Source organism: Podarcis cretensis (genome assembly GCF_951804945.1).
Source record: "Podarcis cretensis genome assembly, chromosome: 1".
In the NCBI taxonomy this organism is placed as follows: domain Eukaryota; kingdom Metazoa; phylum Chordata; class Lepidosauria; order Squamata; family Lacertidae; genus Podarcis; species Podarcis cretensis.
In genome coordinates this window covers 136,969,113-136,996,827 of record NC_137170.1, presented here as the reverse complement: position 1 = coordinate 136,996,827, position 27,715 = coordinate 136,969,113, and the positions used below count along the sequence as shown (strand labels likewise).

At 43.9% G+C, this 27,715-nt stretch overlaps 1 protein-coding gene across 3 annotated transcripts; it reads right to left on the bottom strand.

Moving 5' to 3' along the window:
• Window positions 1-22,712, bottom strand: ASB1 (ankyrin repeat and SOCS box containing 1). 3 transcript variants are annotated; one of them, XM_079982100.1, is made up of 6 exons: window positions 22,570-22,712; window positions 19,575-19,716; window positions 18,341-18,643; window positions 10,033-10,095; window positions 9,329-9,714; window positions 1-1,789 (listed from the first exon to the last, which is right to left on the bottom strand). In XM_079982100.1, exons 1-6 carry the CDS (start codon window positions 22,628-22,630, stop codon window positions 1,659-1,661), a joined length of 1,086 nt encoding a protein of 361 aa, XP_079838226.1. In that variant the 5' UTR covers window positions 22,631-22,712; the 3' UTR covers window positions 1-1,658. The 3 variants fall into 3 exon arrangements, with proteins under 3 accessions (XP_079838226.1, XP_079838227.1, XP_079838228.1); XM_079982101.1 differs by having other exon boundaries at window positions 10,033-10,044; XM_079982102.1 differs by lacking the exon at window positions 10,033-10,095.
• Between the last annotated feature and the right edge of the window lie 5,003 nt (window positions 22,713-27,715).

The following is a 27,715-nucleotide window of genomic DNA, read 5'->3' as shown; positions in this document are numbered from 1 at the left end:
TCCGGCCCACACATATTTATTTGTATGTACAATTTCTGTTTACACACTGGGTTTGAGATATCTCTGTCTATATAAGGAAAACAATGATTTCCACCCTCCCTGTGATCCTTCAGTTTTCTCTTTGTGCAATGGCAGTGATCAATGCAGCTGATCAGACTCAAGTCCTGTTAAGCGAGAAAAAGTCTGGTGGTAGATTGTAAACCTGTGGTCATGGACTATGGTTGTATCCAAGAGTAAGAGGGCACCGGTGGAAGCGCCTTCTGTGTGCACAACAAGACTCTCCCTTCCAGCCATCTTCAAATATCTCAAGGGCTGTCACATGAAGGACAGAGCAAGCTTGTTTTCTCCTGCTCTGGAGGGGAGGACTCGAACCCATGGCTTCAAGTTACAAGAAAGTAGAGTCCGACTAAACATCAGGAAGAACTTTCCAGCAGGAAGAGCTGTTCGACAGTGGAACAGACTCCCTCCGGTGGTGAAAGACTCTCCTTCCTTGGAGGTTTTTAAGCAAATGTTGGATGGCCATCTGTCATGGATGCCTTGGCTGAGATTCCTTCCAACTCTTCTATGATTCCTGCACCCTCTGCATCCACTCTGTGCATCCTCAAAATCTGCTCCAAAGCCTTGGGTTCCTGTTGTAGGAGGAACTCTGCTTGCACTACACTGGATACAACCAATATTTTAAATATTTTTACAGCACATAGAAAAATGCAGGTGCTTTGTGAATAATAAATACGAATAGCATTAGTAGCCAAAGGTACATATTTTGGACATCAGAAAACACTGCATTCACCTTACCTTGAAGATTTTTTGAAGCCAACATGATTTCTTAAACACATACACACAAGATAAAATGCTTCAGAACTGTGGTTACCTCATGCTACTGATGGACAAGATTTTTAGTATACTTTACACTGTGCTGAAAAGAAGCTGGAATAAATTCCACAACAGCTAATCATCAAGACAGCAACAATAATTTACTGGAGATTATTTGAATAGCATGAAAAAATCAGATGAGTGCATTTTAAAACATATATGTAATTTGTATAGGAAACGCACGACTGGGAATATGTAGGTTGTTGGAGTTGGCCGTATGGCGAGGGATGAGGTAAGTCTTGGAACCAAAACCATGTAGATTGCAACCCTGAACTACTTTCTGCTGCCTATGACTGCAGAACTCATCCTGAGCCCTCAGAAGAGCAGGACTGCTCACCTGGCCTCCCTCTGGCTGAGTTGCTGCCTCATCCCAGGATGGAGAAGGGCAGCCCCAAGGCACAGCCTTGCCACAATGCCTGCTAAATAAATACCTTGAGCTGTTTTTGGAATAACAGCACATGCTTTAAATAAACACATCCATACCACTAAAGACAAATACTGTCTGCACTAAAGCTATAGGACCATGTCCTATCTTTTTCATGATACGTGAAGCACTGTAACACATCAGATCAAATTCACCAGGAAGCAGCTTTGCTAAAACCCAAATTATAGAATAATTAACAGAAATAATATCATGAAAATAATTTTATAGCATTGAACAAACACAAACAGTTCTTCCTGTTTTCAATTGCTCACTCTTAAAAAAGCAAAATCCTCATTAAAGGGGGGGGGGAGGAAACAATGAAGGAAGGGAATTGTCCTCTAAAACATCCAAGGAGACCTTACTACTGTTTATGGAGTAAAAAATTTATGATTTGGTCTGGCACTGGAAGAGTATGGATCAGGTGCAGACGACGTTTCCCGAGTGTCCTTCGTACTGCCACGCGGCACAAAGACATCAGACTCCTAGGGCAGCCTGTAATGCAACACACGAGAAAGAGACAAGGAGAGAAAAAGAAACAACTGAATACCACAGCAGACCCACAACTCCTAGTCCCACAAACACCTATGCCTAGTTATTACCTTTAGGCTGCATGCAGAAGTGAGAGGTGCACCCAGCTCTAAGCAGAACTTAGGGCTCATCGCTTTCACCCAGGGAAAACCCACTCTGCAGTGCTGAACTGGAGAGAATGTCAATCGGGCTTTCCGCAAATTGGTGTTTGCTCCAATTCAGCACTAAAGAGTGGGTTTTCCCGGAAAGTGGAGTAGCAAACGCTCAGTCCCCTGCTTTCTAGGCACGAGACAAGTGGAAGTGTGGAAAAGCCATAAGCAGGGAGAGAAAGAACTAAGCAGTGACTCTGCAGGAAGGAGCTGGTTGGATATCACTGCTGCTCACAAATCTGAACTAGCTGCCGATTTGTTACCAGGCCATATTTAAGGTGGTACTATTGGTATATAAAAAGCCCTCAGTAGCTTAGCTTCAAGTTTACTTGAAAGACTGCCTTACTTTGTATGTGCCTACACAACTGCTTTGATCTGAAGAACTGGCACTTTTACACATACTTCATAAGGATTGTTCTGGACTTGCAAGGAATTGATCATTCAGTGCAGCAGTACCTACAGCTGGAAGGCCCTACCCATTGATATTAGGCAGGCACCCTAAGGGAGCAGGTAGCGCTGTGGTCTAAACCACCGAGCCTCTTGAGCTTGCTGATCAGAAGGTTGGCAGTTTGAATCTGCACAATGGGGTGAGCTCCTGTTGCTCTGTCCCAGCTCCTGCCAACCTAGCAGTTCAAAAGCACAACAGTGCAAGTAGATAAATAGGTATCGCTGTGGCGGGAAGGTAAACAGTGTTTCCGGGCGCCCTGGTTTCCGTCACGGTGTCCCATCGCACCAGAAGCAGTTTAGTCCTGCTGGCCACATGACCTGTAAAGCTGTCTGTGGACAAATGCCGGCTCCCTTGGCCTGAAAAGCGAGATGAGCGCAGCACCCCAGAGTCGCCTTTGACTGGACTTAACTGTCCAGGTGTCCTTTACCTTTTTGCCTACCCTAATGCACTGTTTCAGACACCTGTTAAAAAACTTTTGTTTTAACAAGCATACCCAGGCATGTAATTTTTACCTGCAATTGTAATATGTAGTTTTATTACAATTGTTTACATTTGCTTTTTATGTTAATTTTTAATGTTTACTCTGAGCAGCATTATTAAATATTTTAGGTTTCTTGTTTGTAAACCACTTTGAGATGTTCAACAGAGTAAGCAGTATATACTTTTTATTAAATAGTATGTACTGACCTTTGTGATGTACGTTCTATTTGTTTTTTGGATGTAATTTTATTGTTTAATTTACTGCTGCTCAGTGCAGATATTTTTCTTAATTATTTTTTTTTTTTTTTATAATAATTTTTATTAATTTTCCACACAGATAATAAACAGCAATATAACACAATATAACTTCATACTCATCGGTTCATAACCTTTTTTCTTTGACTTCCCCATACCTCCCCATCCCTGCATCCTTGTTTAATAATTCTTTAGCAACCCTTAAGTCCATTGTCTTAATTCCTTTTCGTAAATATTTCTTAAGTTTTTTTTTTTGTTTACTGCTGCAATTCTTTACTTCTTACCCCCTGACATCTTAACATTCCTCAATTTTACAATTATTTTTAAGATATATTTTGAAATTCTTCCAGTCCTCTTCCACTGTCTCTTTCCCCTGGTCCCGGATTCTGCCCGTCATCTCGGCCAGTCCCATAAAATCAATCACCTTTGTTTGCCATTCTTCCAGAGTAGGTAATTCTTGCGTCTTCCAATACTTTGCCAGTAGAATTCTTGCTGCTGTAGTGGCATACATAAAGAAAGTCCTATCCTTTCTTAACACCACTTGGCCCACCATACCCAAAAGGAAAGCCTCTGGTTTCTTAGGAAAAGTCCACTTAAGGACCTTCTTAATTTCATTATAGATCATTTCCCAGAAAGCTTTAACCTTTGGGCAGGTCCACCAAAGGTGGTAGAAAGTGCCTTCAGTCTCATTACATTTCCAACACTTATTATTAGGCAAATGATAAATCTTTGCTAGCTTGACTGGGGTCATGTACCACCGGTAGATCATTTTCATAATATTTTCTTTTAAAGCATTACATGCAGTAAATTTAATACCGGTGGTCCATAATTGTTCCCAGTCAGCAAACATGATATCATGACCTATATCTTGTGCCCATTTGATCATAGCTGATTTCACCGTTTCATCCTGTGTATTCCATTTTAACAGCAAGTTATACATTCTTGATAAATTCTTAGTATCGGGTTCCAACAATTCTGTTTCTAATTTTGACTTCTCTTTCTGAAATCCTATTTTCCTGTCCTGTTTAAACGTCTCATTTATCTGATAGTAATGCAACCAATCTCGAACCTTAGGTTTTAGTTTCTCATAACTCTGAAGTTTCACCCTTTCACCATCGTATTCTATGATCTCATGATATTTTGGCCATTTAGAATCCATATTAAGCTTTTTTACTTCCCTAGCTTCCATTGGTGACACCCACCTAGGGGTTTTACTTTCCAACAAATCTTTGTATCTAATCCAAACGTTGTACAATGCTTTCCTTACAATATGGTTTTTAAAACTTTTATACACCTTTACCTTGTCATACCATAAATATGCATGCCAACCAAAACTGTTGTCATACCCTTCCAGATCCAAAATGTCAGTATTCTCAAGAAGTAGCCAGTGTTTCAACCAGCAGAAAGCTGCTGATTCATAATAAAGTCTTAAGTCCGGCAGGGCAAACCCCCCTCTATCCTTTGCATCAGTTAAAATCTTAAATTTAATTCTGGGCTTTTTGCCCTGCCAGACAAATTTTGATATGTCTTTCTGCCACTTCTTGAAACAGTCCATCTTGTCCACAATCTGCAACGTCTGGAATAAAAACAGCATTCTAGGCAATACATTCATCTTAATAGTAGCGATTCGGCCTAACAAGGAAAGTTTCAGCCTTGACCATATTTCCAGATCCTTTTTAACTTCTGACCAACATTTTTCATAATTATCCTTAAATAAGTTCACATTCTTGGATGTTAAGTTTACCCCCAGGTATTTTACCCTTTTTGTAATTTCCAAACCTGTTTCATTCTGAAAACTCTCTCTTTCTTCCATTGTTAAATTTTTTTCCAACACTTTCGTTTTTTGTCTATTCAATTTAAAACCTGCTACTCGACCAAATGTTTCAATTAGTTCTAATACTCTTTTAGTACTAGTGTCTGGCTGTTGCAAAGTCAATACTAGGTCATCTGCAAATGCTCTTAATTTATAATGTCTAACTCCGACCTGAACTCCTTTAACCAACTGGTCCTTTCTAATCATATTTAACAAAACCTCCAGGACCGATATAAAAAGCAAAGGGGATATTGGGCAGCCCTGTCGTGTACCTTTTTCTATAGGTATTTCTTCTGTTACCACGTTATTTACAATTAATTTGGCCTTTTGTTGAGAGTATATTGCACCTATACCGTTTTCAAAACCTTGTCCTACCCCCATCCCTTGGAGATTCTTTTTCATAAAAGTCCAACAAATGTTGTCAAAGGCTTTCTCCGCGTCCACAAAAATCAAAACTGCTTTCCTATTAATGTCAACGTCCAGCAGCTCCAAAATGTCTATAATGTTCCTCACATTGTCTGACATATGTCTACCTGGGAGAAAGCCTGTTTGGTCCTTATGAATCTCTTCTGCCAACACTCTTTTCAATCTTTTTGCCAAAATGTCTGCAAAAATTTTGTAATCCACATTGAGTAAAGATATAGGGCGGTAGTTTTTAACCTGGTTCTTCTCAGTCTCTATTTTCGGTATAAGTGAGATGAAAGCCTCTTTCCACGATTCAGGTGCCTTTTTCCCCTTCAAAATTTCATTGCAAACTTCCTTCAATGGTTGTATCAGCCATTCTTTCAGCATTTTGTAGTATTTGGCCGTCAGGCCATCTGGTCCTGGTGATTTTCCCAATTTCATATTTTGAATGGCACCCTCTATTTCTTGTTCTGTTATTTCCTCGTTTAAGATCCTTTTACTTTGTTCTGAGATTTTTGGAAAATACGATATTTTTCTTAATTATGGCAGTACAGAAATGTTGGTAAATTAGTGTCAAGTGTTGATAGCAACTTCTTAAAAAGGACTTCTTTCTCAGTAGGATTTATCTCTGAATAGGCATGCATAGTATTGTGCTGTTATTTTGCCAAGGGGGTGGGGTATTTCAAAAATATTGTAAGTACTCTAAAGTCTATGGCCTACAGTGAAGCTTCTGCTTAAAAAACCAAAGAATATACCAGCGGTGGATCAATCATCTCAGACAGTACATAGCTTCTAAGACATTCTGCAAAGAAAGAAGTCCTGGTTTTGATCATCTGTATTTGTCAGTCTGCTTCTGTGCATACTTACTCAGACACAAGTCCTAATGTGTAGAACAGAGATTGCCCCAAGAAAAATGTGAACAGCGCTGCAGCCTGCACCTACTTTACACCTCCCAGGGAGTACTCAGATCTGATTCTTAGGCACAATCAGACATCCTTGGTAGGAATGGCCAACCTGAGGATGGGGTGGGAATGCAGGCTGGGGGTAAGTTCATGCATTTGTCCTAACAAGTCCACGGGCAGGCGGCATTGCGACTTGGCCATGGGCCAGAGGACTGCAGGCCTGTCTGCAGATTGGCCTATGGCAGGCAGGCCTGGGTTCAGGAATTCCCCAGGGGGTGGTCTCAACCAGCCAAGGGGCCTTGCTTGGGTCTGCCCCCTGGGGAACAAACTGAGATGAGCCCAGCACTCCTCCTCAGTTTCAGCAAGGCAGGCAGGGGAGGAGTGTTGGAGAAGGCAGCCTCTTTGAGTTTCAGTCCCTCTGTTGCTGGCTAACATCAATATGGTCTTAAATATTTACTTAAGTGCCTCAAGCCTTCAGCAATTAATTGAGACAATTAATCATGTGGATTACTTATCTGTTTTTAATTGGAGCAGACTGATGAGAACTGCAGTTGAATGCAGCTTGTGTGTGTATGCTCAGTAAAAGGTAAAGGTAAAGGTACCCCTGCCCGTACGGGCCAGTCTTGACAGACTCTGGGGTTGTGCGCCCATCTCACTTAAGAGGCCAGGGGCCAGCGCTGTCCGGAGACACTTCCGGGTCACGTGGCCAGCGTGACATCGCTGCTCTGGCGAGCCAGAGCCGCACACGGAAATGCCGTTTACCTTCCCGTCAGTAAGCGGTCCCTATTTATCTACTTGCACCCGGAGGTGCTTTCGAACTGCTAGGTTGGCAGGCGCTGGGACCGAGCAGCGGGAGCGCACCCCGCCGCAGGGATTCGAACCGCCGACCTTTCGATCGGCAAGCCCTAGGCGCTGAGGCTTTAACCCACAGCGCCACCTGCATACACCTGCGTGTATGCTCAGTAAAATTACTTAAATTCATTTTCAAACTAACAGGCTGGCCTGTATTGCTTTCTTCCTAAACTGAATAGATGAATAGATTTCAGTTCAATCAAGAACATAGAATAGAATTACATGGTTGGAAGGTACCCCCAAGGGTCATCTAGTCCAGCCCCCTGCAATGCAGGAATCTCAGCTAAAGCATCCATGGCAGATGGCCATCCAACCTGTTTAAATGCCTCCAAGGAAGGAGAGTCCACCACCTCCAGAGGGAGACCATTCCGCTGTTGAACATGTCTTACTGTCAGAATTTTATTTTCTTATGTTTGTCAGAATCTCCTTTATTGTAACTTGAAGCCTACCCTTTAGGGCAGGAGAAACAAGCTTGCTCCAACTTCCATTTGACAGCCCATCAGGTATCTGAAGATGGCTATCATGTCTCCTCTTTTCCAGGCTCCTTCAACTGTTTCTCATAAGGCTTGGTTTCCAGACCCTTGATCATCTTGGTTGCCCTCCTCTGCACATGTTCCAGCTTGTCAATATCCTCCTTAAATTGTGGCACCCGGAGCTGGACACTGTGGTGTCCTTAGATCCCTTTCACGTGTACTACTGGCAAGCCAGGTGTCCCCCATCTTATATTTGTGCATAAGCCGGAGTTGTTGATAGTGGGGAGCTCGGTAAATCAGTTGGCTGGGAATTTGACTTTACTGGACAGGGTCACACTTGCCTATAAAGAGCAGGTTGCTGAAGTTCTACATCTGGTCCAGAACACATTTTATCAGCTTCAGGTGATATTTCACCCACATCTACTGCAGGAAGACAGGGACCATGGCAATGTGCTCCACATGTGGCAGCTGTTGAAGAACCTGGCTGCTAACAGGCATGAATCAATAGTCACATCCAGAGGCTGCTTGGCCCTTTGCAGTGACTGAGGAGAAATGGTGTTGTCTCCCCACTGCAGGCTTGCGAGGCTGCAGATTACAGCGAGATCTCTCAAGGGGCCCACAAGATTTTGCCGGAACCTGCCACTGCTTCTCCTCACTTCTCTGGCACTGGTGGGAGGGTCGGGTTGGCCCTGAATATATCTTGTTTGGAAATATCTGCAGCAGGCTTCTCATTGGTTCCCAGGCCCAACTCAAAGGGATGGTTCTTACTTGTAAAGACTAAAACAGGTTTTAGTGTAGTTGTATCTGTACTGCCTATCAAATTTAATATTATATGGTTTTATTATTATGTAGTATTCTGCACTCTTCTACTTTTAGTAGAAGAGCAGGGTAAAAATAGATGATTTATGATGATTATTTAATCCTTATTATCTCAGGGAACAACGCCTGCTGCCTGACTTCTATGTGCAGAGCTTTTTTTCAGCCGGAACTCACCAGAACTCAGTTCTGGCCCCCCTCAGCTAGGCGCCATGGCCATTCTAAGAGTGAGGGAGGTGTTCACGGTGAGTTCCGGCACTTCTTTTAATAGAAAAATAGCACTGTCCATGCCACACCCACCTCTGCAGCACTGATGAGCTCCTCCTCTGAATTCCATCTTATGAGGAGCCTAGATTTATTTGTTTGTTTACAGTAAACAAACTTTATGCACCAATTGACCAAAGTAAAATCTCTAAAACCTTGTTTGCGAGGAGTAGGGCTTCCTTGTAGGGACCCCAGTACTATGGGTCACAACAAGATTCCTACAGCTTCCTCCTTGCTAACTTACTGAAAATAGGCAAAAAGATTTCTGTCTCAGTTGGCCTTTGAAAATGAATTCATTAATTGTTCTGGCTCTAATGTGGATTGTAGCTGTGTTTCTTTTTTGTTTTTACTGTTTTAGTTAAATTATTTTATTTTATGGGTGTTTTATTAGCTTTTTGTTTGTGTGCTGCTTTTGAAAGTCATATGGAAAATTCTATATAAATTACTATAATTATTTAAATGAAAATCATATTCAGATACTATTTCCATGTTATGTATTAAAAACATTTCCCCATTTTCATCAGTTAAAAAAATCCTGAATGAAAATTTAAACCAGCTGACAACCCTAATAGAGGTACTTTCAGTTCATTACACACTCCTTTTGCAGGGATAGAATATGAATGCCAAAATAACTTTTTCCACTCACTCCTGGCTTCTTTGAACACCTGCAAGGCTTCTGGGTTGACTTTGATCCTTCCTGTAGCTCCTTCTCCCAGAGTCTCCCATTTCACCAGATTCAAGTTGGCACCGAAGTCAATCAAGAGGTTGACAAAGGCCACATCACACCCATGTCTCAAGACTGCATCCATGACACACACCGCAGAGCCTCTGGAGAAACCCTGGATGTTGACAGGGCCACAGGAGTTAAAATCTGGGTTGGCTCCCGCTTGCAGAATCAGCCGGAAGCACGGCAGGTTGTGATAGGCTGCGCTAATGTACAACGGGCAGACCACCAGGGATGTGAGCGGCCGGGAAGATGGGCTGGGGGTCCCAGAGATCAAATGGTGATTTACATCCACATCAGCGCCATACCTGAGGAAAGAAAATAAAATTCATTGGGAAAGACTATGGCAACCCTGCTTTCATTAAGCTCTTTTGTGGCGGCGAGATGGTGGCTAGTCAACCTGCAAAATCCTGCCCTGTTGGACTTTATGTGCCTTGGACCAAGCGGGATAGGAATAAAACCTTGTGAAGTCAAGCAGGAGATGGTCGTCCTCCACCAGATTAGGTACCTCTAGCGTTAGGTGAGAGCCAGTGGGGTGCAGTGTTTTCAGTGTCAGCCTTGGTCCTGGGGAGTCAAGGTTCAAATCCCCACTTGGATATGAAGCTTACTGGTTCAGCTTCACCTGCCTCACTGGGTTGCTGTGGGGATTAAAGGAGGAGGAGGAAAACCAAGACCACCACCTTGAGCTCCTTGGAGAAAAAGGTAGGATATAAATGCAATAAATACATAACAGGTGCAATCCTCAGACAACAGATAAAGACAATTCCAACAAGAAAGAAAAGCATGAGGCACTAAAGAAACTGGTGTGGCTGCATAAGGAGCTTGGAGAAGAAATGGAAGAAAGGGGAAATCACTAAGGAGGAGTATACACAAGTAGCACAGTTGCCCAGGGAAGGTCAGGTGGGTCGAAGCTCAAAATGAGCTCAGGCTAGCAAGAGAGGTTAAAAATAATAATAAAAGGTTTCTTTGGCTTTGTCTGAAGTAAGATGAGAGTCAAGCAAGTGGTAGGTCCTCTCCATGGAGAAGATGGAGAAATGCTACTGGGTGGCAGAGTGAAGGCCTACTTTGCCTCTGTCTTCACCCAAAAGGAAAGCGATGCCCAACCTGGTGATAACAGAATAAATGATGTAAGGAGGGAGCTGCAGCCCAAGGTAGGAAAAGAGGTAGTAAGGGAACACCTAGCTACTTTAAATGAACTTAAATCTCCAGGGCCTGAGGAGCTTCACTGAAGGGTACTAAAGGAGTTTGAGGATGTAATCTGAGAGCTTCTGTCTATAATCTTTGAGAATTCTTGGAGAACAGGTGAGGTCCCTGCAGACTACAGGTGGGCACATGCTGTCCCCATCTTCAAAAGGGAGGCAGGGAGAGAGAAGATCCAGGTAGCTACCAACCAGTCAGCTTGACATTGATTCCTGGAAAGGTCCTAAAAAGCATAATTAAACATTCAGTATGTTAGCACTCAGAAATGCAGGCTGTGATTGCAAAGACCCAGCATGGGTTTCTCAAAAATAAGTTATGCCAGACAAATCTCTTTTTTTTAACAATAGAGTTAGAAGCTTGGTGGGTCAGGGAATGCTGTGGACATAGTGTGTCTTTATTTCAGTAAAGCTTTTGACAAAGTTCATGATATTCTTGTGAAGAAGCTGGTAAAATGTGGGTTGAATAAGGTAACTGTTAGGTGAATTTGTAACTGGTTGACTGACTGATCCCAAGGAGCGCCCCTTAAAAGTTCTTCATCATCCTGGAAGAAAGTGACAAGAGGGGTGCCGCAGGGTTCTGTTCTGGGCCTGTTGTTGTTCAATGTCTTTATAAAAGACTTGGATAAAGGAATTGTGGGAGTGTTCATCAAATTTGCAGATGACACCAAACTGGGAGGGGTAGCTAATGCCACAGAAGAAAGAATCAGAATTCAAAGTGACCTTAACAGATTAGATAACTGGGCCCAAGCTAAAAAAATGAATTTCAATAGGGACAAACAACAGTTTCTACACTTAGAACCAGCTGTACCAATATACGATGGGGAACACCCAGTCAGTAGTACATGTGAAAAGGAGGTCTTAGCAGAACACAAGCTTAACATGAGTTAGCAGAGTGATGCAGCAGCAGCAAAGAAAGCTAATGTTATTTTAGGTTACATCAACAATAGCACAGATCCTGATCAAGGGAAGTAATAGTCTTATTTTACTCTGCCTTGGTCAGAACACACCTGGAATGCTGTATCCAGTTCTGGTTACCCCAATTTAAGGAGAATATTAACCAGCTGGAACCTGTGCAGAGGAGGGTGATCAAGCTGCTCAAGGCTCTGCCAACCAAATCTGATGAGGAACTGTTGAAGGATCTGGGTATGTCTAGCCTGCAAAAAAGGAGACTGAGGAGATATGATAGCCGTCTTCAAATATCTCAAGGTCTGTCACATGGAGGATGAGCAAGCTTATTTTCTTCTGCACAGGAGAGTAGGAACTGAACCAGTGGATTCAAGTTACTGAAACATCAGGAAGAACTTTCAGACAGTAAGAGCTGTTTGGCAGTGGAACGGACTCCCACAAGAGGTGGTGGACTGTGCTGGTCCCGGGGGGAAGGTACCGTGATCGTAGTCAGAGTTCACAAGATGAGAGGCGAGGTCCGAAACTGGGAGCCGGGCGGGAACAGGAACGCTGGAAGGTCAGGAGCAGGAGGCCGGGCAGGGAGCAGGAACGCTGGAAGGTCAGGAGCAGGAGGCCGGGCAGGGAACAGGAACGCTGGAAGGTCAGGAGCAGGAGGCCGGGCAGGGAACAGGAACGCTGGAAGGTCAGGAGCAGGAGGCCGGGCAGGGAACAGGAACGCTGGAAGGTCAGGAGCAGGAGGCCGGGCAGGGAACAGGAACGCTGGAAGGTCAGGAGCAGGAGGCCGGGCAGGGAACAGGAACGCTGGAAGGTCAGGAGCAGGAGGCCGGGCAGGGAACAGGAACGCTGGAAGGTCAGGAGCAGGAGGCCGGGCAGGGAGCAGGAACGCTGGAAGGTCAGGAGCAGGAGGCCGGGCAGGGAACAGGAACGCTGGAAGGTCAGGAGCAGGAGGCCGGGCAGGGAACAGGAACGCTGGAAGGTCAGGAGCAGGAGGCCGGGCAGGGAACAGGAACGCTGGAAGGTCAGGAGCAGGAGGCCGGGCAGGGAGCAGGAACGCTGGAAGGTCAGGAGCAGGAGGCCGGGCAGGGAACAGGAACGCTGGAAGGTCAGGAGCAGGAGGCCGGGCAGGGAACAGGAACGCTGGAAGATCTGAAGCCAACAACGACGTTGCTCCCGCAACCTGGGACTGGGCTGACTGACCTTTATCTTCTTCTAAGGCCAGGGGCGGTCCCGGCCCCCAGGAGCCCCGCCTCCTCTGGCCTTAAGGCGAGCACTCCTCCTGGGAGCAACCAGTTCCCTTCGCCTCTCTGCCCTAAGCCTCTGTAGTTCAGGAGAGGCCGAAGGGTTACTGGGCCCCGGAGGAGGCTCACCTGTAGCCACTGAGTCCTCAAGCACCTCTGGGGCCAGAAGGGTTTCACCTGGTGCCTGCTCTTGAGGATCTGACACAGGTGCAGGCTCCTCAGAATCTAGGCCTTGCCCCAGTTCAGCCGGCCCTGGAGGCGGGGACTCCTGTGCAGGCTGGGATTCCTCTGGTTCAGCCTCTGAATCGGAATCCCAGGCCATCACAGGTGGACTCTCCTTCCTTGGAGATTTTTAAGCAGAGGTTAGATGGCCATCTGTCCTGGATGCTTGAGCTGAGATTCCTGCATTGCAGGGGTTGGACTAGATGACCCTTGGAGTCCCTTCCTACTCTACAATTCTACAATTCTCTGACTATAACTGCATCATCAAATGCTGCTCTCGCTTGCTATACTGGCTTCCTGTGCTGTCAGGTTCAGGCTGGGTTTTTCTTTAGCCGTCTGGCCACCTTGCCCTCTTTGCCTCTCACTGCACTGATGATTCCTGTCTCTCCCTCTTCAGTTTCAGAAGCTACAAGTTCACATGAGCATCAGGGTAAGGCAAAGAGGCTTTGGTAAATCCCTCTCTAAAGGCAGTGCCAATTAAATCTGCTTTTCACTGCATGTGGTTACAGACAAGAATATATATCTGCCAAGTAGCCAGCTTGCTAGTTGCTAGGATAGCTTTCACATGGCAAGATGGAAACAGAGAGTGTTTAGCAATATTCAGAATGTAAACTATGAAAGCCAAGACTCCAGAGATGTGCTGGTGTGAAAGAATTGTGCTGCCCCCTGTGGGAAAACTGGGGGAAAGCCCAGACTGAGCTCTCCCCAACTAAAATGAAAAATCACATATGCTATCCTGACTGTTTTGGGAAGCATAAGATTGAGGTTGTCTAAAATGTGGCGCAATAGAGGAGAGGGATGAAGGGACACAGATTCCTTAAAAGAGCCAGGCCACCCTGTTGGACTGCAGAAGCATAGAACCAGAAGTTACTAAAGGTATTCCAGCCGATCTCCTGCCTCAATTAAGTACAGTTCTCCCCATGCATAGATCACGCCCCCTCAATGCAGGCCACAGTATGCCATATCCATAACTTAAGGGAGATTTCAGAAGAATTTAGGTTAAGTGTTGACAAAATCCTTCAGCATTTATTACTGATAAGATCATGAGGTTTGAGGTTCTGCCCTGTATTGTACAGTGGTACCTCAGGTTAAGAACTTAATTCGTTCTGGAGGTCCGTTCTTAACCTGAAACTGTTCTTATCCTGAGGTACCACTTTAGCTAATGAGGCCTCCCACTGCCGCTGTGCGATTTCTGTTCTCATCCTGAAGCAAAGTTCTTAACCCGAGGTACTATTTCTGGGTTAGCAGAGTCTGTAACCTGAAGTGTCTGTAACCTGAAGCATCTGTAACCCAAGGTACCACTGTATTTTGAATCCTTCCTGGGCAACCCAGTCAGATGGGCGGGGTATAAATAATAAAATTATTATTATTATTCCTTCCCACTCCCAAAAATAGGTGTGGGCCAAGGGTCAACCTAAAACAAATTCACAGTCATGCAGTGTCTCAGTATTCAGGAAAGAGGCTGCATTAAAAGGCATATTACACCTTTCCTGGCCTTGTTGGAAATGAGTGCAGGGGTCAAGCTGATGCTATTTTGAAATGGAAAATTGGTGGCTGCAATGTACACACTAACTTTACCTTCTGATATCTGAATATTGACCACAACCATGGAATTCCCACAAGGGAGTCATTGCTAATTCAATAAAAAAAGCAAAGCACATGAGCAGCTCAGCTTTCAGCAGAGGGAGCTGCATTAGGCCTTGGCTAGAGTCTCTGGGCTGGACTCACACGTCTTCCCTAACTAGAAGTGAGCAATGGCTAAGAGACTGGGCTGTGAGACGGTTGGTGCAATTCTTACTACAGACATGAACTCACAAGACGGTTTTAGGCAAGCCTCTGCCTTTTGCCTTCAGCCCCCCTACCTGCTACAGTGGTACCTCAGGTTAAGTGCTTAATTCGTTCCGGAGGTCCGTTCTTAACCTGAAACTGTTCTTAACCTGAAGCACCACTTTAGCTAATGGGGCCTCCTGCTGCTGCCGAACCGCCAGAGCCCGATTTCTGTTCTCATCCTGAAGCAAAGTTCTTAACCTGAAGCCACTATTTCTGGGTTAGTGGAGTATGTAACCTGAAGCGCATGTAACCTGAAGCGTATGTAACCCGAGGTACCACTGTATATGCAAATAATAATAACAACACTAGAGCACTGTTTTAGATAACGCATATTAAGTACTTTGAATATTAGAAGTACTCTATTAATATGAAGTAGTAGTATTACTGTGCTGATCTTCCTTCTCTATCCCATACCAACTCAAGGGGGAGAGAGGAGGGAACTGGGGGTACCACTGAGGTAGCCCCATTTTTGGTCGCTTACCACTTGTCCTGCCTCTTTGGCCCTTTAATGTGATTGTTCCAGTGCTGTCAACTCACACAAACACCAACAGCATTTCCGAACTTGTTGCCTTCTAGAGATCTCCTCATATGACTTTCACTATTGACAGACACAAAGATGCACACACCTTCAGGAAACCAACCTTTTGTGATAATAACGGTTGGCAGAGTAGAAAAGCATGGAGGGCAGCAGAAAACAGGGAAGGCGGGAAATGGCAGCTCGTCAAATAAATGGCCAAGTATTCGTTTTCTGTTTATTGCTAGACAGATCTCAAAGAGCTGAGCAGGATTTCAAAGCTATCACTGAGAGCAACATGTTTGTTTGAAATATAAATCCTGCAGACTAGTTGCGCTTGCCAAGGCAAAAGTCACCAGAAGCAGAGCAGTTGTGTTTGGCTCTGCTGTAACCAGGAAGGGGATTCCACTCTAAGCAGAATCTCCAAATGTCCCTATGGAGTAATTATATGACTTAGGAATAACTTTCCCTTCCCATCCAAACAGTCTAAGAATGAGGTTCTGCTTTCCTAATTATATATTTCCATTCTACTTTCACTCCCTGGTTAATAAGGAAAGGGTGATATTATTCTGTGCCAGGTTTGTGGGGGAAAGTCCTGGTTATGTCTGTATGTAGAACTTACTAGTCATTGCGGAGCTGGAAAATACCACTTTGAAGAACACAGACAATTCCCTGTGAAGTCAGTCAGCACTATCTACACGCTCAGGCTACACGAAATCATGGGGTGGCACATGCTCTGCTTACAGTTTTTGTTTTCTGATTTGGCCTTTCAGGAGAGGGAATTCTCCAGAACCCTTTCACATGATGAGGAAAGAGCCTCCTACTCATGAAAAGGCTGTTCTACCTGATAGAATCCTAGAACTGTGGAGTTGGACCCCAGTCACCAAGTCCAACTCCTTGCAATGCTGGAATCTTAGCTAAAGCATCCATGGCCTCTCGTGCCAGAGTGTTGCCCATGAAAAGGCTGAAAAGTAAAACTAAAACTGTAAGATGTTTTCGGATTCTGTGAGAGTGTTTGAAAGGATAAGAACTGCTGTAGAACTTATCAGTTTGAGCAACACTTGCCCAAGTAATTGCAAAACAGTGGTAGTGGCTATTTGCTTTCTGCTCATCCTGGTTTTTTGGCTCCAACTGTTTTTGTTTTGCAATTTAATTTTGAAAACATCCAAGAAAGGCCTACTGAATCATGCTGCGAACCTTATTTCTCACCACCCCAAATAAAAAATGGTGTCCTGCTTCTGAATGGCTGTCAGGAGACGAATCCGACGTGCACCTGGAAAGTTGTACTGCAGTCTAGTTGAGGGATGGGAAGCAGGAGCTCCCCTATTCACTTCTCAGACCTTCTAATATTTCTTTTCCCGCACAGACACATGAAAAGCCATCTCAGATAAACCACATACTCTGTGAATTGGAAATGGGGACACAGGTGTGTTTTCAGTGTAGCTGCATGCATTGCTAAACTATGGCATGTGTCAGATGGATGGTTTATCATGTACCCAGGTCAAAAATGTTGGAGAGATGTTCTAATATAGGACAGTCCCTTCCCCCCCAAAAGTATATTTGCTTAGGTCATAATTCCTAGGGTCAAGCTAGACTGGATGTGGAATTTTGTTTGCTTGCTTTAGCAGCTGGGCATATGTATGTATCTGTATTTTATTGGACGAGTGCATTTTCTGTAGTATGAGTGGCATAATTGATATTTTAAGCTTTCCACAATGCAATTTAAACTGATTAATAGCTGCATTTCAACTTGACAATCTGGTATTAGCATAGTCATCTTGAAAGAGAAATTATTTAATGAGAAGATATTGGCTAGGGTCAGTTAATTTTAAACTTGAAAGCTTTCCAAAGTCTACATTTAATATTGCTGGCTAAGAGTCCTTGCAGCAGAAGTATAAATCTGCACACCATCACCTTACACCAAAATTCATACAGATCATAGAGATGCAAGAAACCCTGGATGTGGTTCTGACATGTGGGTCTGCCACCATCACATGTGGTTTGGCTCACAGAACTGAATGGCTCAGCTGCCTCCACTGCGACATGACACTTCAAACATCAGCTTTTCAGATCTGTATACAGAAAATTTTATGTGTACACCCAACTAAGTAAAGTGGTGTTTAATTAATGGGTGTTTAAGAATGTGTATCTATCTTATCTATTGTAGGCATTTATCTCCCACCCTTCAACAAGTTTATCGGAAGGCACACCTATTAGAGACTTGGGACTGGTGGTGTGAGTCGCTCTTGAGTATACGAGGTGGCAATCCAAGGGGTTATTTGTTTGTTTGTTTGTTTGGCTCTGGACATGTTGGCCCTAGAATGCCAACTCTTTATCTGCCTTCAGACCCCAGGTTAAGGCAATGTGTTATTGGTGAAGGCTTTAATCTGTCTGGTTCCCATACCAGGGATTGTTTCTGGCTTTGTTGCTTCTCTCTTTGAATTTTGCTGGCTACAATTTCATTGTAGTGGTGAGACATATTTTTAACAATTTTTGATGTTTTTATGACTCATTCTTTACCAGCTGCCTTGAGGGTGGAGAGGTGGGGTCAAAATGGGACTTTAAATGTTTAACTTTGGCAAGAGAGAAGATGGAAAGCCGGACCTTCAAGAGGGGACATGAAGGTCTTTGACCTGCAATCCCTGTTCCACATGTCAGCCATCAGCATGTGATGGTGAAGCTGCTGTGTGAATAACTCATATATGTTCTTATTCTCAGAATGGTCAGGAAGGGAAGAATCAAAGTGTTTTTGTCAGAATGGTAACACGTTAAATTTTGCAAAGAAGAAAAAGACAAAGTGTATATATTTGAAAGGATTTTGAATTTCTCCTACCCTAAAAATGGAATTCTCAAGTCTTTCCATTTTCTGAGGATCCTCCCCCAACTCTGCCTATCTTCTCTCACTGACAATTGCTGCCTGTTGGAATTGAACAACTGAGAATCCTTTCCATAGCAAACATACCCTACTTGGCTGACCGGCAATTGGCTCCTGGGCAAAGATGAAGCAAAATCACTCTGCACTTACCTGATCAGCTCTCTCAGGATGTCAGTGCTGCCTACCCGGGCAGCATGATACACGGGGGTGCTGCGGTGGTGACGGCTCCCATTGGGATCAGCTCCGGCTTGCAGAAGGATCTGTGCGCATTCCAGATGCCCATTCACAACAGCTACGTACAGGGCAGTTTGCCCTTTCACGTCCACAAGATCAATCTCTGCCCCTTTCTGAATCAGGAAATCCACACAGTTTCCATGTCCTGCCGTGGCAGCAATCCGCAGCGGTGTACAAGGCAGCCAACCACAACACCACACGGATTTCTCATTGATGCGGCTGAAGAAAGCAAAAGCAGCACAACTAAGTAATCCATGAGCGTGCCTGGATCTTGCCTTGCTTCCCCCTGTGAGCATGCACTGTTCTCAGCAAGTGTGGGGCAAAAATTGAGAACAAACACCAACTTTCCTCTCCCTGGATTCTTTCCCTGGATGTCCTATGTTATCCATAGCAACAATTTTCTGACAGCGTGGGAATCAAATCACGTCTAAATAGATATATAAGGCACAATGACATGCAGCCTTTGCTAACCTGCCACTCTTCAGTTGTTTTGGACTACGATTCCAATCAGCCCCGTCCAGTATCCATTTGATGCAAACAGTCTGTCACTGACTGCACACATGCACACCCAAACCTACCGTATTTTTTGCTCTATAAGACTCACTTTTTCCCTCCTAAAAAGTAAGGGGAAATGTGTGTATGTCTTATGGAGCGAGTGCAGGCTGTGCTGCTATCCCAGAAGCCAGAACAGCAAGAGGGATTGATGCTTTCACTGCGCAGCGATCCCTCTTGCTGTTCTGGCTTCTGAGATTCAGAATATTTTTTTTCGTTTTCCTCCTCCAAAAACAAGATGTGTCTTATGGTCTGGTGCATCTTATAGAGCGAAAAATACGGTATATGCAACCCCAGCTTAGATACATACACCCAGAATTACGTATGCCTGAATAATTCATAAGGAAGGCTACCCATAATCTGAACTGTACAAAAATGGACAGAACAGATCTGATAGATGAAATAAATGTGCAGATGGAACCTGGAACATACAGAGCCCAGGAGGATGATCAGCAGGAGATCCCCATCTACATACATCCCTTTGAACCCTCAGTGTTCCTCAGTGACTATTTGCATGAGGCTAAAATGTACTCAGGGCTAAAGTGTTTGATTTATCAACTGAGAATCCATGCTCCATTTTAGTAAAATTGAGAGCTACCTTTGGAAGCTCTCTTCCTCCAACAGGTTTTTAATGGTTTGCAAGTCTCCCACATAAGCGGCATCATGCAGTCGGGTGTCCTCACAGTGCTCGATGGGGTGGTCACAGAATTGTTCCTTCAGCCACTCCTTCAGATTGCGACCTGTGCTGGAGAGATTGTTGCTGCTTAGGTCATAAAACTCAGCAGGAGCTCAGCCCTGACCAGGAGGTTCTGCTATGGTCACTGGAGTAACCCACTGTGGATGAGAAAGAAGCAGGGCCACAAGAGAGGCCTTAACCACATTTACCTTTTGCTCAGGTCTGAGCTTTAAAGCTCCATATCCAACCGCTCTTTCTTTCGCCCCAAAACATTCTCTGTAAAAACCCGCTCTTTAAAGCTGAAGCGCGACCAATGGCAATTCAGGTTTTCTGTGAATTGCTGTTTGCTCTGATTCAGCGGTAAAGTCACAGAGCTTTAAAGCACAGACCATGCCTGGAAAGCACAGAGGAGAGGTAAGTGTGGAGAAGCCCTGCATAAGAGGGTCAGGTGGGGCCTGAGATATTTTCAACCTCTTTGAGACCGTGTACAGACTGGTTGTTGCTTTTTCCAGATATTTGAAGGTCATGTGGCAAGACTATTTTGCCCTCAAGTATAAGATGTTCTTTTATAGGTTTTATAGGTTGGGAAGAAAACAGCTAAAACATCAGCAAAACCTATATGACAAGAGACCATTGTGGGACATAGCACTATCCTACTGTCTCCAAACATCCGAATAATTATTTTTTACAATCCAATATGTCCTAAAAACAAATGCCTTTGCATGCAGTGAATAGGTGTTTGAGCCACTTACCATCACATTTAAAAATATCAAAGATTTGTAAAGTTGCCTAACATGTTTCATAATATGGCTCCTCCATTATACTCAGCCAAATAGGCATGAGGCAAAATGTCCCTAGATATATTCTGAGCAGTCTCCTTTGCTCAAGGACTCCTTGAGATGTGACCTAGCACAATGCAGACAAAAGATACTTGTAACATACAAAGTGCTTTGTGATGTTTAGAGTTGTTACCTAGCTTGGAGCTTCAGAACAAAAGTAAATGAACACAATCATCTGGCACTCCTTCCCTACAGCATCAAGATACAAATGAACATGTTCAACAAAACCAATTTTCAGTTGAATTATATTAGCAACTACCCAGAGAAAACAGGGAAACTAACATAATTAGACATCAGCAATCGAGTCCTAGGTAATTCTCTCACTGAGATTGTAAACCTATGTTTGGAGTGTTTTCCTTCAGGTTGGGGCTTCAGACTCATACAGACTGCAATACAAAGACTTATCTATCACCACATCATCTAGAAAACAACATGAAAAATTAGTTTAGTAACTATGTATAAGAACCTGTGATGAAATCTATTATTGACATTTTCTGGGAATCCCAGGAAGTAAAGCAAACATGAATTAAGAATAATTGCTTGCTGCATTAAAAGCCACAATCTTCAAACCCATTTGCTAGAATGACTGAGAACAACTGTGCGGCCTGGGAATCCATTAGCAGACAATTGCATTTCTTCCCCAAACAAGTCGCTGTGATCTGATTAGGTGAAATGAAATTATAATTGCATGTGTAAGATTCAGAGATATTTGCCTGTTAAATATTCTGAAGGTATTCTGTAACATATCCTACTAATAATACAATGTGTTCTCTCTCTCTCTCTCTCTCTCTCTCTCTTGTGTGTGTGTGTGTGTGTGTGTTTGCTGGTGTTATAGAGGAGTGGCTGATGCCTTTTTCAAAAAAGGCAAATATCTGTAGATGTTCAAGACAGTAAAGTGCTTTAAATTTGCTCATGAAATTTGCTCATTGCTTAAATTTGCTCATTTAAATTTGCTCATGAAAGTTAATTCAGCAAAGCCCCAGATATACACAGAAATGCCTGTTTGAAGCATTTACACACACAAAAGCTCATCCAACATTACTTGCTTCCTGTATTTGGGTGAGGAAGCAGACTCTATACTCACACTACTATGTCTCCCAATTTACCCTTTGATTATAAGAGTAAAGAACTGTGCTTAGTTAATTTATTAAATTTGTATCTTTTCTTTCCACCACACTGAACACTATTGCAATGAGGGTAAAACCCAAGAAGGAGTGGCAAGGGCTGGTATATGCATTCAGCACTCTATAGAAAATCAAAGCACCACTCATGGGCGTAGCCAGGAATTTTGTTAGCAGGGAACAGAGCCTTGGATTTATATTGATTTTTATTAATTTTGATTGATGGGGGGGGGGAGCCTGCTCTCCCGGCTACGCCCATGGCACCACCATTATCCCTATTTTACCGAAACAAATAGCAGGGGACATGGAGCAACATTTCCCCCAGATTCATCTGGCAGCTGAGCTAAGAATACAGGTCACTTGATGTCCCAGCCCACAAAAGTGACCACAGTCCCCAGCAGAGGGTTTCCAAAAACAAAAAAGCACAGCCTTTTTTGCACTGGCTTTTGCATCCAATCTGCTTACTCTTATCAAATGCCCTCCAGTAGATCAGGGTGAGGATAAAAGCTACCTAGTTCCATTAGCAAGGCCATTTTCCAGTGAATAACTACTGAAAATCAGGCGCAAACCATCCCTCCCTCCCTGAGCCTCAGAACAGACGCGTGAGGGATCAGAAGTAACAGGTTGTAAATAGGAGCAAGGGGTGCACTGGATGCGTCTCAAGGGCCTCCCATGCCCAGGGAGCCGCTTAAGTCTCTTGGGGATCCTGGTAAATTGAAGCAGAAACCTGTTTGGTTTAGTTTGTTCAGCGTTTTCCAAGTCCACTCTGATGGGTGCCTGAGAGATACTCGGGTGGAAAATTCAATATCGGAATAAATATGCACCACTTCCTGGAAAGAAGCCTGGGGGGTCAGCAGCACCTGACTGACACGAAGGAACGAACCCATGCACACGAACACACACACACGCGTCTGGCTCTTTTTAGCGTGTCAGGTCCCCCTGAAGGGAAGACGTTACCTGCCTGGCCCCGCGCGGCCCCCGGAGGAGCCCCTGGGGCTTGGGGGCTTCCCTCGGCCATCAGCCCCGCAGGGAGCGCGGCCTGGCCGGCCTCTCCAGCCGCCGCCGCCGCCGCCTTCGCTCTCTCTCGCCCGATTGGCGGAAGGGCCACCACGCCAGGCCTTCCCGCTGCGGGTTAAGGTGGTTCGCGGAAGTTAAGGTGGTTCGCGGAAGTCTTTCCCCGCTGGGTTTCGCGTGGGGTCGGAGCATGAAGCGTTTGGGGGCTCGAGAGGTTTTCGTTTTTAAAAGATGCCTGAGAGGAGACAGGATAGAGGCTGGTCAAGTTGTAAGAACTCCGCCTTTTGGCGGGGCTGCGCCTGCCCTGCGGAACTCCCTGCCTCGTGACACCAGGCAGGCGCCTTCACTGCGCTCTTTCCTGAGGGGCCTGCTTAAAAAAACATTCCTGTTTAGACAAGCTTGCCCAGATGATTAGAAAGCTGATGTGAATGTCAATCTATTTTAGCTCCTGTGTGTTTTAAAATTTGCTTGTAAATTTCTGACAATTTTATTGTTTTATCTTTTTTTTGGGGGGGACGCTTTGAAGTTTTGTTTTGTTTTACAATCAAGCAGCGTATAACTTTTATGAAACAAACATTAATAACGTGAATACAGAATCGTTTCTCTATCAGAACACTAGAAAGCCAGTGAGACTGATGGGCAGTAGGTTCAAGACAGAGGTGCCAGCTCCCAGGAACCCTGCGTGCCCAAGCACCCACAAATTTGCCCGTGAAGGGGCTGGGCACCCAGTGGCATAGCGTGGGTTGTCAGCACCCAGGGCAAGGCAAGTAATTTGCGCCCCCTAACCCTGAGTGAGCCAGGTAGGGGCAGAGAGCTGCGAGTGTGAGCGCACCCCCCCCCCAAAGATGTTGCGCCCGGTGCGGCCAGCCCCCTGCACCCCCCACGCTACACCACTGTGGGCACCCACAGACTTTGGTGCCAGGGCCACTCAGGCTTCATGGCACCCACAGCCCCAGGCGCCCACAGTCGCAGGGCAAAGTTGGCACTCCTGATTCAGGACAGGTAAAAAGAAACTTCTTCTTCCACACAGTCCATATGCATGGAATTCACTCGCACCTGATGTGACTACACAATTAAATGGTTCTAAAGGGGATTTGACAAATTTATGAAGGTGAAGCCGATTGAAGGCAATTGGTTGCAGTAGCTAAATGGAACATTCATGTTCAGAAGCAGCACACCTCTGGCAGAATGCCAATTGTGTGTGTGTGTCTCTGTCTCTGTCTGTCAAACAACAGGGTTAACAAACCTGACAGCCCTTCAGGTATTTGAAGGTGGCGGATCCCAGACTCTAAAACTCCTACCCTGGAGAAGCAAGACCGGCTCCCTCTTTGCTTTCCTTCTGCCGGCAGATGAATATATTGTTTTTACTGTATTGTATTTTTATTATCAAACACTGCTGTGTAATCTGATGGATGAACAGGAGTTAAATTTTTTTAAAAAAAGAAAGAAAAAAAGTGGGAACTCTGGTTATACTTTCCTGCACAGTAGGAAATCTGTATACATATGGGGTCTTATTACGTCAAGCCATGCTTTCAAAATATAATAAAATAAATGTGTTGTAAGTTGTTTGGAGAGCTCTGTGTAATAAATAATAAATTATGATAAACTTCCAACAACTAAAATGCTGTGTAAAAAATAAACCAGACAAATGGAAGAGAAATCTGCATGTTTTTGTAGCGCTGCAGCATTTATATTAGATTTAAAAAAAAAAAGACTAACAATTCTATAAGCATTTCTTAAGTTTTTGTTACCTCTTGTTTTGTACAAAATACACAGAACTTTAAAGAAAGTAAACACAGGATTATCCACAGCATCTTGTCATGTTTGCTTTCACTATGGTTGCTGGTCCTTTCCACAAGCCCATCAACAACATCTGGAAAATCTAGAGGGGTGTTTTAGACGGGGAACAGGCATTGTTCAGGTGTGGCAGATGGCCTGCCTGCTTTTTTCTGTCTCTGTGTGTGTGTTTGTGTAGGAGAATGCTTGCTTTGCTTTTACTTTTCTCTTCTCTTCAGAACAGCTGTTGAGCTTTTGTGTGAAAGAAAAGTTGGGCATAAAAAGTGGTGGGATGATTCCATTTCACATTTAGACCAGGCTCAGTTATGCCCTCTGAAAAACCAACCAGTTTGAACAAAGAGAAAGAGCAGAGATGGATACAACACCAAAAGGCTAACACAACAGAGTGTTTCCCAAACTTCCTTCTCACTAGATACAAATCTTTTTTTAAACTGCCACTTTCCTCCTCTCAACGTCACCTCATTCATTCTAGTGGTTAAACTGCTTCTGGTTTAAAATGGTAATTCCCCCTTCAGTTGTTTAAAACCTGCTGCGTCAATTGTGATGTGACATTACAGATCCTCCAGTGAGGGCTGTGCGATGACCTCAAATTTTTCCATAAATAGGAATAAATATATCCCAGCTTTCCTCCAAGGAGCTCAAAGTGGCACACATGATTCTCCTCTTTCCCCGTTTTCTCCTGCAAGGTTGAGAGACAGTGACTGCCCCAGGTCAAGTAATGAACTTCACGGCTCAGCGGGGATTTGAACCCGGGTCTGTCAGGTCTCAGTCCAACATTCTGACCACTACACCACACTTGCAATGTGTGCTTGGTTGCAGCACACGAGGTGCTCATGAGTTTATTTGGCTTGTAAATGTGTCCATGGGCCCAGATAGCTTGGTAATGCCTGGTTGGAGATGTGAGCGATGTTGAGAAGACCTCACACCATTCAGTGTGAGAGAGGGTAGGATCATGCCCGCTGGGCACTCCCCCCAAAAAACCAGGAAGCTGACTGGCCAGCCTTCAGTTTAGATGGAGGAGTGCCCCCCAGAAGCTGGAGTCTGGGCCTTGCCCTCCAGGCCAGGTGGAAAAGACCTTGCCAGCAGGGAGCAAGTGCCCCTACAGTCACCGTGGACTGTTTATATAACATGCAACAAAACGACACCACCACAAACTGACTTATAAGTATAAAACCAAATTTACTAGAATAATAACTAGAATAGACTTGTAACCATTCGAGGGTAGCACGCTTCATCAGTCCGAAAAGGCAGTCATACAAAACGGTTTGCTCAGGATAAAGAAAGTATTCACAGGCACAGCGTGTAGCGAAACCTGTAATATATCCGGAGAGCAGGTCTCCTTTTGCCCACTTGCTTTGTGTTTCCAACTCAAGACCTATTGAAGAACATCTCATCCAGTTCAATCTTTGAAAAACAGCTTTGAAAGTTTTTCATATTCTCCAGTGTGCTACTCTTGCCATTGTGGCAGCACGGGGTTGCCATTCTGTGATTGGACTTATGCTACTTCTTGAATGGTTCATTTATCCAGTCTGTACAGTGGAACCTCGGGTTACATACGCTTCAGGTTACATACGCTTCAGGTTACAGACTCCGCTAACCCAGAAATATTACCTCAGGTTAAGAACTTTGCTTCAGGATGAGAACAGAAATCGTGCTCCGGTAGCACGGCAGCAGCAGGAGGCCCCATTAGCTAAAGTGGTGCTTCAGGTTAAGAACAGTTTCAGGTTAAGAATAGACCTCCAGAAAGAATTAAGTTCTTAACCCGAGGTACCACTGTATAAAGTTTATTGCACATATAACTTGTTACGATACAGTTGTACATTTATCCACTCCATGTTTCCAGTATCTCCGCTTGAATGGTTACTAGTCTATCTCTATTCTAGTTATTATTCTAGTAAATTTGGTTTTATACTTATAAGCCAATCGTGGTGTTGTTGTTTTGTTGCATTATTATTATTGTCACCACATTTGATACTTTGTGTATATACTTTGTTTCTATAAACAGTCTTCTTTCTCATTTTATTGGCTTTCAAAAATAACTACAATCCAAACACCACTATTCATAGAAAAAATATGTCATTTAATTATTATATATAAAAAGAAAATAAATTTATAATACAAATTTTATATTTTAGGCTGTACATTTTTACTCACATACAGAAAATGCTGGATTCTTCTAACACAAACAGTTTTAACCATATATACAGATCCACACTTAAATGTGACGGGATTTTTTCAATGCCGAATTCAGTCCTATATACAATTATATGCATTTTGAAAAGACTGCAGCTGAAAACAGTTCAGCACTTCTACTGATGCTTTTTAAGACATTTTCCCCAAATTAACTTCTAATATCCCTTTCCAAATATGACAATCATACCATACACTAAGGCTCTGTAGTTACTTTGAAATATATGCAAAAACATTTGTTGTAGTAATTTTGGGATGGCTTCTTTATAAAGGCAGCGGGAACCATTCAGTCAAAAACTCTACTAGACAGCACACAAATCATATACATTCCTCAGTAAGGGCTTAGACTGTTATCCTAAGCTGTGTTATTTATTGGAAGTAAATGTCATTACTTCCAAATGTTTTGATCAGGGTGTCAGAATGATAAAGTGCACACAATTTATTAAATAGCTTGCTAAACTATTGCAACATGGCATTTTTCTCCAAGCCTTAAACATTTCTGAGACTTCTCAGTCAATAAGCACAAGGTTTCAAACCATATCCCACATTACGTTTCTCCTGTGCAACATCTAGCAAGCCATACTTAACCCATAAGAAATATAATTTTAGGAGAAAATGGAGAGATGGTAGATATGCAAACGAAGAGACCACGAGATTTCTCAAATCCAATCCACCGGGGGGGGGGGAGGGGATGGAAACGTGAATCACATTCACTTAAATAATGGCGTAGCTTCAAAAGTTCCAGATTATATGTAGTCTGTGCTTATATGACACAGGGACATCAATAAGCAATGGTCCACAAGCACACACAGCATGGTGTATCCTTACCCGCTTTTGCCAAGCATGAGACGCCTCAGGTGTCTTTCCAAGCTTGAAGTTAAAGTGGGACGGGAAATCCATGCAGTTGTGCTGTTTCTAAGGCACTCTAAGCACTCTGCAAGTGCAATGCAACGTGAACAAGTCCCAACCCTCTTCATAAATTTGAAGCTGGGAAATCATTACCATGAGGCAGCTGGGCTACACTTCAGAAAGGCTCAAATGCTCCAGAAGATCTGCACAAACACACTATCCCTTTCCTGAACTAAGAAATCAGAAGGAGGGG